Genomic DNA, 16,502 nt, shown 5'->3' on the forward strand with positions numbered 1-16,502 from the left:
ATCACACACACACATGCTGCGGCTTAGAGGTCTGTTTACACACACACACGCTGCAGCTTAGAGGTCTGTTTACACACACACACACACATGCTGCAGCTTAGAGGTCTGTTCACACACACACACAGTTTTTCTGTTATGCTGTCTTACTTAAGAAAGAAAACATGAGAAGCCTCTATTACTGCAAAACATGTTTATTCTTCATGTAAAATATTCTCCATCATAGAAAAGAGACTTTTCCAGAGATGCTCACGTTCCTGAGAACCTCGAGATCACAGTAGATACTTGCCTTGGCTGTGGAGGTGGGGCATGGGAGGGGGCGGGGCATTGGGGGGGGCGAGGGAGGGTGGGGGGGGCATGGGGACAGGGCGAGGGATGGTGGGCGGGGCATAGGGGCAAGGGAGGGTGGGTTGTGCGTTTCATGGGGACCCCCACCAAGAGTTAGGGTTTTGGGTTAAGCCTAACCTTTGACCTTTTCATTCAGGCTGGACTGGCTTCGAACTGGCCGAAACTACCCAGCGGGCCAGAGACGCCCGAAGGTCACGTCAGTAGTATAGTCACTAGATCTCGCTGGTCACCATGGTAACCCGCTGCAGCTGAGTGGGTGTGCGTGTGTGTGTGTGTGACGTCAGTAGTATGGTCACCAGATCTCGCTGCAGCGGAGTGTGTGCGGTGCAGGACCTCTAGCTGCTCGGCAGCTCTAAGTATCCTGATTGGTCAGAAGCTCTTAACTGGTCCTAATCCTGATTGGTCTACAGGCCTTTTGTGCCAATGCAGCCTGACCAGGGAAGATGACATCATGGCTTTGCTAGATAAGCCCCTCCCCCCACCATGCAGCACCCCTCCTCTTACAGAACAGCAGGTCAGCTAACTGGCCTGACGGCCGCTTCAGCAGGTCAGCTAACTAGCCTCCTCTTACACAGCCCAAAGCAGAACAGCAGGTCAGCAACTAGCCTGACGGCCGCTTTCTCATCAACGTAACAACTGGCTATGAGACACATGGAAGACAAATAAACATACACATACATACACACACTTACATACATCCAAAACATCCTAGTCAGCCTAACAAACCAATTATTTTCTACATTTAATGCAAATAGCAATATACAACCTTTGAGATATAAAATATTCTTTGTAAATATAGCAATGTATATAAAATTAGAAAGGTATAAAACACAAAAATAAGGGCTTCATTAACATGTTCAGGCAAAATCATTATTCTTGGCAGAAAGTTGATACTCGCTTCAGAATATCACTGTGTCAATGGCTGAAAATAATAGCGATCGGAACACACACAGTAACAGATTGATAAAAAATAACACCAAAATAATAATTAAAAAATAATGGCACAGTTGTAAACAAGTTTACCAAAACAAGAAGGTAGTCGTCCCTGCACTGATTCTGCTCTGATTCCAGTAGAGCATCAACACAACATTGCCTGTTGCCATGGCAGCACCCAGAGTGCCGTCGCCATAGTGAGACCCAGAGTCCCGTCGCCATGACAGCAGCCAGTCGCCTCGCTCTGGCTCAGAAGACTGACTAAAACAACTGTTTGATTTGTCAAGCATAACCAATGTAGGTCATGTGCAGTAGCCATTGTCTTAAGGTGGATTCTCTATTGAATTTAAATACTGACGCTAGGTGTCAACTAAAAAGATTATTAAGATCATTAACCACTTCAAACTGGGACCAGTGACTGTGTAGCTAAGGTTAAAAAACTGATTCTTCTTTTTTAAGCTCTGCAAATATTATGTTACAGTGACTTGTGTTTTGCAATCAGAAACTGATTGTTATTTCTTAAATCAAGTTATATACTAGCTTGTGTTCTGCATTCAGAAACTTAATCTGGTAGTTTGGTTGACACCTCAACCCTCGGCATTTGAGTTGCACAGGATTCAACCAATTAGGTTCTCCAGGCCTCTGGACTAGGGTTAGGATTAGCCAATAAAATTCCCCAGACCTCTGGCCTAGTGGAGGCAGACGCAGGTCTGAGGGTGACATGTGCAAACCTCATGTTGCTACTGTCAAGTTTCAAAAGGCAAGAGTAAGTAAACCAGTGAATGACTGTGTGTGTGTGTGTGTTTGTGTGAGTGAGAGAAAGAGAGAGAGAGGGAGAGAAAGAAGACCAGTGAACGATTGAGCACTTCCACAGGCATGTCACCTTGAGGGACACCATGGGAAGTGTATGTGCCTTGTTTACAGTGACACACCGAGTACAAACAGTTTCTAATGTTTAGAACAGTAACGTTAGTGCGCTGGAGCTGTAAGGTCCGTGTAGTTAGTGAAAACATAACGAGCCGGAAGGTTAACATATTTGAGATGTAACGTTAGCATATTTGAGATGTAACGTTAGTATGTTGATAGAGACATTTGGACCAGTAGTTTTAGCTTCAGATATTTGGGGTCATAGGGCTAGCGTGCTAGTGAGGACATTTACAGCACTATGGTTAGCGTGCTAGTTAAACACGTTTGGAGCAGTATGGTTAGCATGCTAGTGGACATTATAGGAGTAGGGTTAGCATGCTAGTGGACATTATAGGAGTAGGGTTAGCGTGTTAGCATGCTAGTGGACATTATAGGAGTAGGGTTAGCATGCTAGTGGACATTATAGGAGTAGGGTTAGCATTCTAGTGAGGATAATTTAAAACAGAATGTTTTCACTAGAACAACAAATTTTTGTTCTAGTGAGGACCTTAGTGTGAGGGGTTTTGTCGAGCCAGTCTCTGGTCGGTTAAACTGTAGAGGCCCTGCACTTCCCCTTCCTCTGTCTTTAACTGTTACTCAAGAGGCGAGGGGGCCTCAAGCCACAATGTGTGATGCAACGGAACTCAGCCACACGCAGCCCTGAAACTCAGCACAGCTGCCCGCACTGAAACACAGCCTGCAGCTTGCCATCACGCGCTGGGGACGAACTTACTCACTGGTTCGCTGAGGGGCCAAAATTGGTTACTAGTTCAACTTCCCTGGTTCTGCCCTTCACGAGTGCATAAATTATTGACACAACATGTATAAAAAAGCAAAATAAAAGCAAAATGCAATAGGCAATTGAAAAAAAAGCCCCAGCACATACACACATCCTATTTTTTCCATCTTTTCCAGGCTTGACCATCATAGCTTAAACTACTGACCCATCATTTATTAACATCACCACCAGATAAAAGGCCCAGACTCTACTCCACCGACACCTCCTCGGTCTTGATGGTCCGTACGGGAGCGCCATCCCGACTGCCGCTGGACGAGTCCGATCCCTCGTCCCCTCGGCCCGTCGCGTCCTGGCCGTGCAAGTCCGCTCCCCCGGCGGCCGTCGTCGTCATGGCGAGCTGGGTGTTGGAGGAGTAGGGCACCTGAGTGAAGCACAGGTGTTTGAGCACCTGCTGGGGGCTGGAAAAGGTGGCGTCACACACGTTGCACCTGTAGGGCTGGCGGCCGGTGCTCAGGAACAGCGCCTCCAGCTGGCTGTCGTCGGCGGTGCAGAGCTCGGAGACCTGACGAGCGTCGGACCTGTCGGGGTCGGCCTGGCCCAGGCACACGTGGCGTGCTGCCTGGTTGGCGCGGCAGAAGCTCTTGCCGCAGGCGCTGCATCGGTAGGGCTTGCCCGTGTGGATGTACATGTGCTCCCTCCAGTGGCTCTTCTGGATGAACTTGCGGCCGCAGGTGGAACACTCGTACTTCCGCCGCTTCACTTCCCGCTCCGCGTCGGCCGCCCCCTCCAAGTTGTCGATGTCAGCGATGTCCGACGGCGGGGGCGTGTCGGCCTGCGGCTGCCCGATCGCCGCGTACATGGAGATGGGGATCTCGGGGCGCGGCGACACTTTGGTGGCGGACGACGACGCGGTGGGCTGCTCCCCGTCCGACGCCAGAGCGGAGGATGCCGCCGTGATGGCCGCCGCTGCCATGGCGCTGCTGCCGCTGCGGAACAGCTCCTCCATCTCAGGTGTGGCCACGCCGCCGGGGAACATGGGAATGGGCGCGTCACCACCATCAGCCACCAGAGGGAGTAGCAGCGCCTGCTGTGTGTGCAGGAGCAGGTGCTCTCGCAGGGCGGAGCGCTGGCCGAAGCGCGTGCCACACACGTGGCACGAGTGCTGTTTCCGGAAGGATCCGCTGCGGTGCTGCATGATGCTGGGCTTCACGTGGCGGATGGTGCCGGCGACGGCCGTAACCGCGGAGACGGTGGAGGAGGAGGAGGGGGCGTCGCTGTACGCGGTGTCCATCCCCACATCCTCCTCGCCGCGCTGCGCGAAGCTGCCGAAGGTCTCAAACTCCGCTTCCGACTCCACCCCCACCCTGGCCCCTCCCACTCCACCGTCGGGGGAGGAGAGGCGAGCAGCTAGCGCCTCCTGCTGGTCAGAGATCTGAATGCCATAGAGGGAGGAGCCGGCGGCGGGGGCGTGGCTCGGGGGTGGCGGTGGGGGCGTGGCCTGGGGGCTGATGTCCTGCAGGAGAGGGTACGCGTGCAGGAACTTGACACCCTGCTCCAGGCGTGCCGGGTCGATCACCTGCGCCGACAGCCGTCCCGTGTACATCAGGTTTAGCAGGTAGCTGAAGATATCGGGCTGGATGTCCATCGGCTTCAGCCGCACGCAGTCACTGAGGGAGACGCACACACACACACACACACAGACACATACACACAGAGACACAGAGACACACACACACAGAGACACACTTGTTACACATTCTCTACAATGAAAAGACACCCCCGACACATACATTTCAGCTATAATGGAGACTGGGGATACACACACTAGCATAAAGAAAGGCTTTCTGTAGACTAGGGGTACACACATTACAGTAGCAGCAACTGAGCGGAATGTTTCTTGGCGTTTTAGTCCATGAGCCACAGGGGGTCGTCACTACCACTTGGGGGGGCAAATTCTCACTATATTTTTCTGAAAGCTACATATCTCTGGAGTATAAAATGGTATTATAGCAAGTTGGATCTTGTAGCTTTGTGGCTGTACAGGCCTTCAAAGTTGACCTCTGATTTGAAAAAGGTAAATTCCGCCTATTGGCTTTTTTTTGTTAAACCACTCATAAGAGCCCAGAAAATAATCCAAACCTCATTATTACTGATGCATATGTGGTGTTTAATGTTGGCATACATATTTTGAATCATTATGTGATTTTGCCCTTCATTTTGGTTGATAAAATTCAAGATTTATGTGCAAAAAAAAGCTAAGCTGAGTTTTCAGAGCAACATGTTATGGCAATACCTGAATGCAGACCTTATTGATCATTACTATTCTACCTTCCTTACTTTCAATTGAGAGTTGAAATTAATTTTAAATGATGACATACATAGGTCTGCAGTACAAATGTTTTTTAAATTGTAGCTGAAACGAATACAAAGGATCTTTAATCTATTCATTGAATTCATCATCGTCAGAACAGGAGCACAGAGGATGCCATCTCTATGGCACTTCACTCTGCCCTGTCCCACCTTGACAATAGCAACACCTATGTAAGAATGCTGTTCATTGACTTCAGCTCAGCGTTCAACACCATCATTCCCTCCAAACTGATCACCAAACTCAGTGAACTGGGCATCAATACCTCCCTCTGTAACTGGATTCTGGACTACTTGTATTGCATTCATTGTGTCTAGATTTGAGATAAATAAGTTTGGTTTTTCTTTTATCACATACACATATATTGGTAGATGTTTTTTCTTTACCTTGACATGTTTCGACGTATACTTCCATCTTCATCAGGTCACATGGTGGAGTAGTGTGACGCGTTTTTATCAGCTGATGTTGTTACGGAGGTGTGATCCACCTGTCAGTTTTTTGACAGGTGGACCACACCTCCTGCTGTCAGTCCGCCGCCCCCCAGGACGGCACTCCATGGTATGGGAGAGCATATATGCTCCCTCATCTCTGTTCATCAGTCTTTGGGCTCCGCTTTCTTATTTCAATCGCCTCCTTTATTCAGCGGTGGTATCGGTTGTTCTCCTGCTTAAAGGGGTGGTTCAGGATTTTGGACATAGGACCTAATTTCCAAGTAAGCAAGTGTGATATTTATCAGTGGAGACCGTTTTCAACACGTTTCATCCAGTCCTTCTAATTGCAGAGTTCGCAGGTGCTAGGCTAGCACAAGTCAACGGTATGTGCTAGCCTGCCACTAAAAACAGTCTTACCCACTCCAAAGTACACCCAAGGCAAATAATTTATAACGCCAGACTATTGATGTAAATGTCTGTATTGATAGTTTTATTTCTAACATTATTCTATCCTTGCATTTCAACGATCGCATTACATTTTGAGGGACTAGTGTCTTAGCTTGGCGGAATTATACTTGCTCCAGTTAGTAGTACTGCGCCAAAAAGTAAACAGTAAAGCGCACTCCAATGGGGATACCTAGTAGTAGCCTTGGTAATATCAGTCCGCCGCTGAGATGCAAAATGACTACTACCAACTTCAGGGAACAAAGTATAACTATTGCAACGCGATGCAAGAGTAGTTGTATTTCTTACACTATTCTATCAACACAGACATTTACATAGATTGTGTGGAATTTGCCTCGAGTGTCCTTTGGAGTAGGTAAGACTGTTTTTAGTGGCAGGCTAGCACATACCGTTGACTTGCGCTAGCCTAGCACCTGCGAACTCTGCAATTAGAAGGACTGGATGAAACGTGTTGAAAACGGTCTCCACTGATAAATATCACACTTGCTTACTTGGAAATGAGGTCCTATGTCCAAAATCCTGAACCACCCCTTTAATGACTGGCATGCAGGAGGTGTGGTCCACCTGTCAAAAAACTGACAGGTCGATCACACCTCCGTAACAACATCAGCTGATAAAAACGCGTCACACTACTCCACCGTGTGACCTTCTGATGAAGACGGAAGTATACGTCGAAACATGTCAAGGTAAAGAAAAAACATCTACCAATATATGTGTCTGTGATAAAAGATAAAAACAAACTTATGCATTCTGGACTTCCTAACCAACAGACCTCAGTCTGTTAGGCTAGATAACCACACCTCCTCAACCATCACCCTGAACACCGGCGTTCCACAGGGATGTGTGCTGAGCCCTCTCCTCTACTCCCTCTTCACCTACGACTGCACACCTGTACATGGCTCTAACACCATTGTCAAGTTTGCAGATGACACTACGGTGATGGGGCTCATCAGCAATAATGATGAGACGGCCTACAGGGAGGAGGTCCAGCACCTAACATCGTGGTGCACTGATAACTGACACCAAGACGACCAAAGAGCTCATTGTGGACTTCAGGAAGTCTAAAGCTAGCACACACACACCCATTCTCATCAACAGGACTGAGGTGGAGCATGTCACCAGCTTCAAGTTTCTGGGTGCCCACATCTTTGAGGACCTCTCTTGGACCTTCAATACCTCTACCCTGATCAAAAAGGCTCACCAGCGTCTCTTCTTTCTGAGGTCCATCTGTCTCCTCAGATCCTGGTGAACGTCTACCGCTGCAACATCGAGAGCATCCTCAACAACTGTGTCACAGTTTGGTATGGCAACTGCTCTCCGCGACCGGAAAGCACTGCAGAGGGTGGTGAAAACTGCCCAACACATCACCGGTTCCTCACTCCCCTCCATCGAGGCCATCCAGGGCAAGCGATGCTTGCGTAAGGCGCGCATCATCAAAGACTGTTCTCACCCCAACCACAGACTGTTCACCCCACTCCCCTCCGGGAGTTACAGGTCTCTCCATCCCAACCAGCAGGTTCAGAGGAAGCTTCTTTCCTGCGGCTGTCACCCTACTGAACTCTAGCTCTGCATCCCGGTGACATCCAACCAACTAAGCCCCCATCACCCCCTGCCCCGCCCCCACCTGATGCCTCCTAGCCTGTTACCACACTGCACATAGTTGTACATACTGTACATATCTGTCTATATGGTTCATACTAAATATCCATATTTATTCAGTTTTTCTGTAATATATTCTGTTAATACACTGCATATATCTATATTGTTCTTACTACTACTCTAATGGTACCGCCACTACATGGCACATACCTGTACATGTTGTTCATACATTGTTCATATTACAGTACATAGCCATATTTATTCTGCTCTTATAAGGTAACTGCTAATACACTGCACATATTTATATTTAATTTATGCTACTCTAAACCACCTTCTGCAAAACAACTGTATACTACTGTCTACACTGCACTATATTTCTTGTCCTGTCTATGCACCACCTGCCTATACTGTGTACATCACATTGCACTTTTCTGCCTTTTTGCACTGGTTAGACGCAAACTGCATTTCGTTGTCTCTGTACTTGTTCTCTGCACAATGACAATAAAGTTGAATCTAATCTAATTTAATTTAATCTAAAAAATGATCTGCCTCTGCTTTGCCTCTTTACGGATCATGCTATGAATAGCAGCAGCAATGTCTGCATAAGTTGAGACATTGTTATTGACCTTCTGGACCAGAGACATTCCATCAATGATTGTTGCTGTATTATATTCATCTGGAAGATTATCTGATAGTGATGCAAGTTTCTGCAAATGCTTTGCAAGTGCTGCTTTAGAGGTTTTCCTTGGGGTCCCCTCAGGTGTCGCAAATGACCATGGTTAAGGTCCAAGAGGGTGACAAAAGACTTCTCTCATGTCCAGTCTTTAACATGATGGTCTTGCCATGTGCCTGTGTTTTCTTTTTTGACTCATGCTCGTAAATGTCTTTAATTTTTGCTTTGTCAATGTATCATTGAATTTGTGCTTAGGTGTATCTGACTCCAGCCTCTATGTCATGATCTTTGCCTGTAGTATGAGCCTGAATCAGATCATCCCTAACCTCTTGTGTTCCTTTGCCTGCTGTAGATTTGCAAATGAACTCATGTTCCTCTGAAAATGGATTGATCCAATTTCAGTTTCTGTCTCATCAGATCTAACTGTGTAGAATTTTTAAAACTGTTGTAAATGTATGTACGTAAATGTAAATGTATGTAGATCAAGTCTTGGAAAATAGTTATTATTTCTTTTCAATGAAAATTATTTTAACATCAGATGAAAGACAATTTTAAGTTTGATAATAATAACTAGACTGCATTTCCGGCGGAAACTGCGAAAGTGTGCTTGCCCTGGTCCGGTCAGCAACGTGAGCAGACAGTGACATACGCTATGCTGAACCTGGCTTGATCCAAGCATTCTAACAGTGCCTTTCAGTGTTGGAGCAGTGGCAATACCTCAAAAGCTCTATTGCCTTGCGGTTCGTTGGATTTTACCTGTGGCCTGCCTTCGAATTTAGCTTCTATGACTAAAATCAAATCAATAAAATAAAACAACAGCAGTGATTGGCTGCAAAAATGTCGCACGTCTTGCACCTCTCAAACTGGGCTATCAGGTAACCTAGAGAAAAATGTGAAATTATGAAATATGACTAAGGCATTAAAATACTGCTTGTTTGTCAGGATACTTTTTCACTGATTTATTTTAAAAATATGAGCTATGAGTGTGAATGTTATATATTCCATCCCCGAATTCTGTTTTACTGGTTTATTTAACAAATAATCTATATGGATTTGCTCTATAAAGACCTTATGTCTGTTTGGGATTGTTTTGAGAGCCTATTGATGTATCTCAGAATAAAGGAATGTCCACAACATTAGTGATGTTTTTTTTGTGTGTGTGAATGTATTTTACTTAACGCATTGAATGTAGCTGGATACTCATGAACGCATGTCTCTAATAGCCACAATAGGAGTAATTTTAGCAACACCGTATTTTTGTGTGGCCCATAACGACCAGTGGATCATGAAAATGTGCCAAAATTCACATTCCTTGCTTGTTGTTGGTACATTAATCCCATTCAGATTGCCACTTATCTGAGATGTAAGAGTTCAGTATAGGTTTAAGGTCTGGGGCAGGGATTTGACATTCTGTGACTTCTTCATTGAGGGCTTGCTTAGCAGCACTGTCCGCTTTCTCATTTCCCCTCAGACCAACATGGCCTGGGACACAGCAAAAAACTACACTCAAGTTCTGGTTCTTTAGACGTTCTAGTTGATCAAGCTCAGCTTTGGTTGTACTTTTTGCGTGACATTAAAGCCTACTGGAAAGATTTTAAATTGCAATTTAATTGAATGCAATTTACTTTTACGATTAAATAAAATTAATTTATCCCTCTCACCCATAGTTTTCTATTTATTTACAAATGTACATAGGCCGAGTGTAATTACATTTATACATAGTTATTCTACTGATCTTTATACTATTCATCCTCCACATAGACTTATTCTTACTACTCTTATAATGTTGTTTCTGCACTGCAATGACACTGTTTCCACACTGCACATAGATGTATGTTATGTACATATCTGTTATATATTTGTCATATTGAATATCCATATTTATTCTGTTTTATTATATTCTGTTAATACACTGCATATATCTATATTATTATTTCTACTATTATAATGTTACTGCTACATCTACATACATTATTCTACTTATTGTATGAGGTAACTGCTAATACACTGCACATATTTATATTTAATTCATATCACTCTACACCACCTTCTGTAAATCAACTGTATACTACTGTCTACATTGCACTATATTTCTTGACCTGTCTCTGTATATTTCATCACCTTTCTATACTTTGCATCACATTGCATGCATACTGCAGCTACATGAATCACAGCTAAGATCCTTGGTTGCCATGAAGGCCAGTCGTTCTAAATGGATGGTTGCTATGGCCAAAGGCCAGTTATCTCTTCCGTTGTCAAGCGGGCATATCCTAACTTTATCTTATTATGACCGCCGCGCAGATTTATTTTTTATTTTTTGCATGCCCAAATTTCCGTCAATGATTCCCGGGACACTGAAAGACCGGGGTACACGAAACTTGGTGGGCATGTAACCCCACATGGATAGCATGGAACCATCGTTTTTTGTTTTGATCTGTAGCCCCCCCGCTGGACTGGACCCCCCCGAAAGGAGGGTAGGGCAGACACAGTTTTCTGTGAATATTTCGAAAACCGTGGGTTTAGGAGGACCATTTTTTTTTTTTTTTGTATGTTGATCTCAAGGGGGCATGTCAACCCATTCCATAACCACTCATTTCATGTATAGTGCCACCTAGTTAAACACAAAAAAGCAAAAAATTAGGTGTTTTCATCACAATATCTCTGGCTGACAAGGTCAAACTGCACGAAATTGGAAGTGTAGGATCATTATGAAATTAAAAGTGTAGGATCATGGAATGACATGGGGCCCCTCAATAAATTAATTTATGTTACTATACAATGCATGCCAAGTTTTGTGTACTTTTCCACTTTTTTTTTCATGGGGGCCTTACAATAAAATAATTTATGTGTACATTTTGACCGTTACACCAACAAGGTTCGGGACACTGAAAGACCGGGTACACAAAACTTGGTGGGCATATACCCCCCCACATGGATAGCATGGAACCATCATTTTTGTTTTGATCTGTAGCACCCAAACCCCCCCGGCTGGACTGGACCCCCGAAAGGAGGGTAGGGCAGACACAGTTCTCTGTGAATATCTTGAGAACTGTGGGGCCTAGGATGACCATTTTTTCCTGTATGTTTGCCTCCAGGGGTCATGTTAACCCATTTCATGTGCACACATGTGCATAAACAGATCACTTACACACACATACATTCACAGTAATCATCATTATGACACATACTCACACAGTAGACATATGTACGCTTGCATGCACATGCACATACATGGGCACACACACAACGCATGCACAGGCACAACACGAGCACACACACAACACACACACACACACACACACACACTCACACACACTCACACACACTCACACACACACATAACATAAACATAACACAAACAATCAAGAATTTCTCAGAATTATGAACAGGCAAGATGGAGGTGGGGTTGTATAAAATCAATTTTACATGTGAAATCTATGAACTAATCATGTTTTGGTACTTGTTGTCTAGCAGATACCAGTGAGAATTGAGTGTGGATAATGCAATTTAGTGAGACAGTTAGAATCATATAGGCCTTTCAGCATGAATTTATTTTTGTGGAAAAAATGTGCTGGACTGTATGGGATAACTGCTAATACACTGTCATATTTTTCATATTACTTTTAAACCACCTTCTGTAAATCAACTGTATTACTGTCTACATTGCACATCTAGTTTTAAACATCTCTACTTTTTACTTTTGCCTACTTCCATACAGTGAGCCCCCATTAAGAAGTGGCCACTTATTTTCATTCTATTTTACTTAGCTTAGTCCCGTGATTCACGCGAACAACATTATTAAATTAATCTGTCACCATATGCCTATGCCAACGTTTGCAAAGAGGAGAATCTTTTAATTTGATTCACAATGAAACGTTACATTTAATGTACATGTAAACAATGAGTAGGCTAGTTTTGGGTTTTGTTGGTGGTGTTACTGCATCCCTTAGTTATGCCTACAGTGCAAAAATTGTTCCCTTGTGATTGTTAGACGATTTCAAAACATCGCTGACGTGAAATGCCACCACAAAACATTGTTTGTGAATTGGTCTTATTAGGAGTCCTTGCTTAAGCTGTCACAGACTCAGGCGCTACTTTTAGGGCTAAAATGCTTCCTGAATTACTCTTAGTAAAAAAAATAGGAGTCCTAAAGTTACGAGTGACGGTTCTTTAGTACAAGCATCTCATATCAAATGACCATGGCATTACTCTAAGCAACATAAATCTCATAACGTTACAGCAACATCTCCTCCCTATGACCTAGCTAGCTAGCTTCTAGCCACACAAGAAATGAATGATGTTAAAATTCTAATAACAGAAGGGGCACATTTATGTGGACCACTACAACATGACTCATTATGTCTGTAATGTTAACTGTATAAAACACTTACTTTCATAAAGGAAGCACACCATCCAGCACATACACATGGAAACCGATATTTTAGGTACTTGGCCACGAACTCAAAACGTTTCTCTCTGAAGCTCTGTTCTGTGCTAAGCAACATCAAATAAACGAAATGACAGTCTTCCAGTATTAAATGTGTACGTTTGATTACGAATGGATGTGTGTGGTTTGCAATTAGAATAAACAAGAAATAACATTTCCAATAATTTCCCATGATAAATTACATAATATTTGCACCTTCCTTCCTTGTGAAGCTCACACTAATTCCACCGCATTTAGTGAAATGTAATACGTTGCCACCTAGCATTCAGATGTAGGCTATTTAAGATTAACGTGGCATTTCCTGCTTATTCTTAATCTTTTTAATCATAGTTTCCTCTTCAATGAGCGATTACCAGCTCGTTTTAGAACAGAGATAGCTGTTTATTGTCCCTAGGTTTACAGAAACACCTATTCATATTAATACTTATGGAGTGCTGCCGACCACTGTTCATTACATGGCCCAGCATGTCTTTACAACAAAACAACACAGTAAAACCTAAATGCCCGTAAACATATACATTTGCATACTTGTAACATTTTTAATAATACTCTCCCATCATGATATTTAACAATAATGAAAAATTTAATTTGAATACCGTCAATGTGAAAATAACTGTACTACGTCAGCTATAAATAGCTAATGTTCTCCTTGCTACTTCAGTTCGTAAGTCCATACTACCTCATGGCAGAGCAAGGATTTCATGATTGGGCAAGGTTGCCCGGAGACATTGTGGCGGCCCAGAGACATTGTGCATACTTGGAAGGCATTGTGATAGAAGTGCAAGTGCAAAGGTGAAAGGTGATAGTTACCAAATACATGTGGGTGGTTTGCCATATGCTGGAAACTTTTGGAATATTTCTTTTTTTTTTTTTAGCTTATGCACCCTCACACTGGAGTCCCCAGTTCATATACAAAATTTGGTATCGATATGTGACAGTGTTCCTGAGATATAGACGACTTCCTGTTTCGGAGCTTCGCCGCCGATTTCATTTGGCTGTGACGGGCAAACGCTTTCGAAATTCAAAAATCCTTCTGGTAACTTTTGTGAGGCTTGGTCCAAGGATATAAATAAAATACTAATTTACTGAATTTTGGGGTGTTTCCGAATAGTACATTTACAAATAGTAAATAGCATAGCAATGCAGACCTATGTAACCATTTCTATTTAGTCTCTGCTGGGAGGTAGGAAGGTATAAATGATTCAAAATATGTATGCCAACATCAAACACCACATATGCATCAGTAATAATGAGGTTTGGATTATTTTCTGGGCTCTTATGAGTGGTTTAACAAAAAAAAGCCAATAGGCGGAATTTACTTTTTTCAAATCAGAGGTCAACTTTGAAGGCCTGTACAGCCACAAAGCTACAAGATCCAACTTGCTATCATACCATTTTATACTCCAGAGATATGTAGCTTTCAGAAAAATATAGTGAGAATTTGCCCCCCCAAGTGGTAGTGACACGCCCCTTTTTGGGCCTGTGGCTCATGGACTATTTTATGCCCCCAACGTTGTCTTCAAGGCAGCGCTGCCTGGAAGGCGCTATGGTTAGGCATGGGTTAAGGTTGGGGTCAGGGTTGGGGTTAGGTTTAGGATTAGGTGCCTTTAAGTCAGCTGTGGCAGTGCTGCCTGGAAGACGACGTTGGGGGCATAAAACACCATCAAGCAACTGGAATCCATGCATTTCCACGGAATTATTTTTGGAATCTGATCCCTTATCATACCTGTTCAATCGTACTAGTCGCTCGACTTATCGTGACTAAACTCAAGATGGCGGCGAACGGTAAACTTCCTGAAGGTACTGTCTGTATAAATCGTCTTGTAAATAAACTACCAGTGCTTTTTCAAAGTTCTCAATGTCTCGTTTTAAATGTCAGGGCCCTCGGAAGTCTACCCAGTCCCGGCGGCATGGGGGGGCTTTGGGGGGCCAGGCCCGTCCTGGAAGTCATCCGTGCCCGCCCTGAACGAGCTTGGCTGCTCCAACCAACCCCAATTCCATAGATTGATTTTGAACACTTATTAAATGTAGGCCTAGCCTATCGTTTGTCAATCTAGCAAGTAGCAAATAAAACTGGTAAAATCTGTATTATTCGTAGCTAATCAATCAGGAACATTAGGTAGGGCCCATCACCTAAATGGAGGGTTCATTGGCGCCAGTCTACTTCACTTCTGCACTAACCCCTGTCATCCGATGACAAATACAGCTTATCGGCTGCTTGGGTAGGCTATATCTCATATCGTAGTTAGTAGAAGTATGCCTAGTAGTTTCTGGGTTTTGTTTGATAGCGTTAACCTTTACAGTTTTTTTCTTCTGACCTAGTCGGAGAAACAGGGAGCTTACCACTCCAGGGCCGAAGTTATCCGTAACTTCGGGGCCAACTCCCCAACACTCTATCTGAAAGTGGTTAGCAAATGAGCGAGGATTTTGGTTTTATCTGCGGTTATTTTTTGCATTATTTTGAATATGACTAGCTCCAGTCTCAACAACGCGTCTACTTTTTCCACACGCATCTCAGTTCTAACACACATGTCCCCTCTGCTTTCTCTCTCTCCATCCCTGCGCTGGGGCTCTCTTAAAGGAGCTGCACCATTTTACAACAATTGCATCTACATTTTCATATTGGAATGTTTTGTCAAGTGTAAGCGTAAACTACCGTGATCAATTTAAGTTCCAGTGCCCCCCCTGGAAAGGTGTAATGCCCGTCCGTGAATTTGTGTCTGCCGCCGGGTCTGACTCTACCAATGAAGTGTGGAGCTACTTTGAGCCTCGTAAATGGTGTAAAACAGTGATTTATTTGCATGGCTAGGCCGATGCCCGAGGCACCCCCATCGAAAACCTGTTAGTAGCATCGGCTAACTAGCGCCAGATTTCGGAGTGCAGGGGACAAGCCGAGATGAGATATGAGACAAAAGTTCTCACACACTCGGTATCATGTTTCAACACACTTTAGGTCAATATCACACCAAACTTCTCCTTTAACGTTTACTTTTATTTCAAGTTTGCAAAAGCAGCGGAATAGGCGCTCATGCTCTATGAAATCATGCCGCTTGTGTGTGTGTGTGTGTGTGATATGTGCGCATGTGTGAATAGGCTCTCATGCTCTATGAAATCATGCCGCGTGTGTGTGTGTGTGTGTGTGTGTGTGTGTGTGTGTGTGATATGTGCACATGTGTGAATAGGCACTCATGCTCTATGAAATCATGCCGCGTGTGTGTGTGAATAGGCGCTCATGCTCTATGAAATCATGCCGCGTGTGTGTGTGAATAGGCACTCATGCTCTATGAAATCATGCCGCGTGTGTGTGTGAATAGGCGCTCATGCTCTATGAAATCATGCCGCGTGTGTGTGTGAATAGGCGCTCATGCTCTATGAAATCATGCCGCGTGTGTGTGTGTGTTAATAGGCTCTCACGCTCTATGAAATCATGCCGCACGTGTGTGTGTGTGTGATATGTGTGTGTGTGTGTGTGTGTGATATGTGTGTGTGATATGTGTGTGTGTGTGAATAGGCGCTCATGCTCTATGAAATCATGCCGCATGTGTGTGTTTGTGTGTGTGTGATATGTGCGCATGTGTGTGATATGTGCACATGTG

General features: G+C 44.2%; 1 protein-coding gene across 2 annotated transcripts in view; it reads right to left on the reverse strand.

The window, feature by feature from the left end:
* Positions 1 to 1,070: 1,070 nt before the first annotated feature.
* zbtb2b (zinc finger and BTB domain containing 2b) overlaps positions 1,071 to 16,502 on the reverse strand; it is a 23,313-nt gene continuing 7,881 nt past the window's right edge. For both annotated transcript variants that reach the window (XM_048250266.1, XM_048250267.1), the window contains one exon: positions 1,071 to 4,590. In XM_048250266.1, the coding sequence (XP_048106223.1) occupies positions 3,171 to 4,590 (1,420 nt within the window). In that variant the 3' untranslated portion in view covers positions 1,071 to 3,170. The remainder of the gene's footprint in view (positions 4,591 to 16,502) is intronic.

Source organism: Alosa alosa, chromosome 8 (assembly GCF_017589495.1).
Source record: "Alosa alosa isolate M-15738 ecotype Scorff River chromosome 8, AALO_Geno_1.1, whole genome shotgun sequence".
Lineage (NCBI taxonomy): Eukaryota > Metazoa > Chordata > Actinopteri > Clupeiformes > Clupeidae > Alosa > Alosa alosa.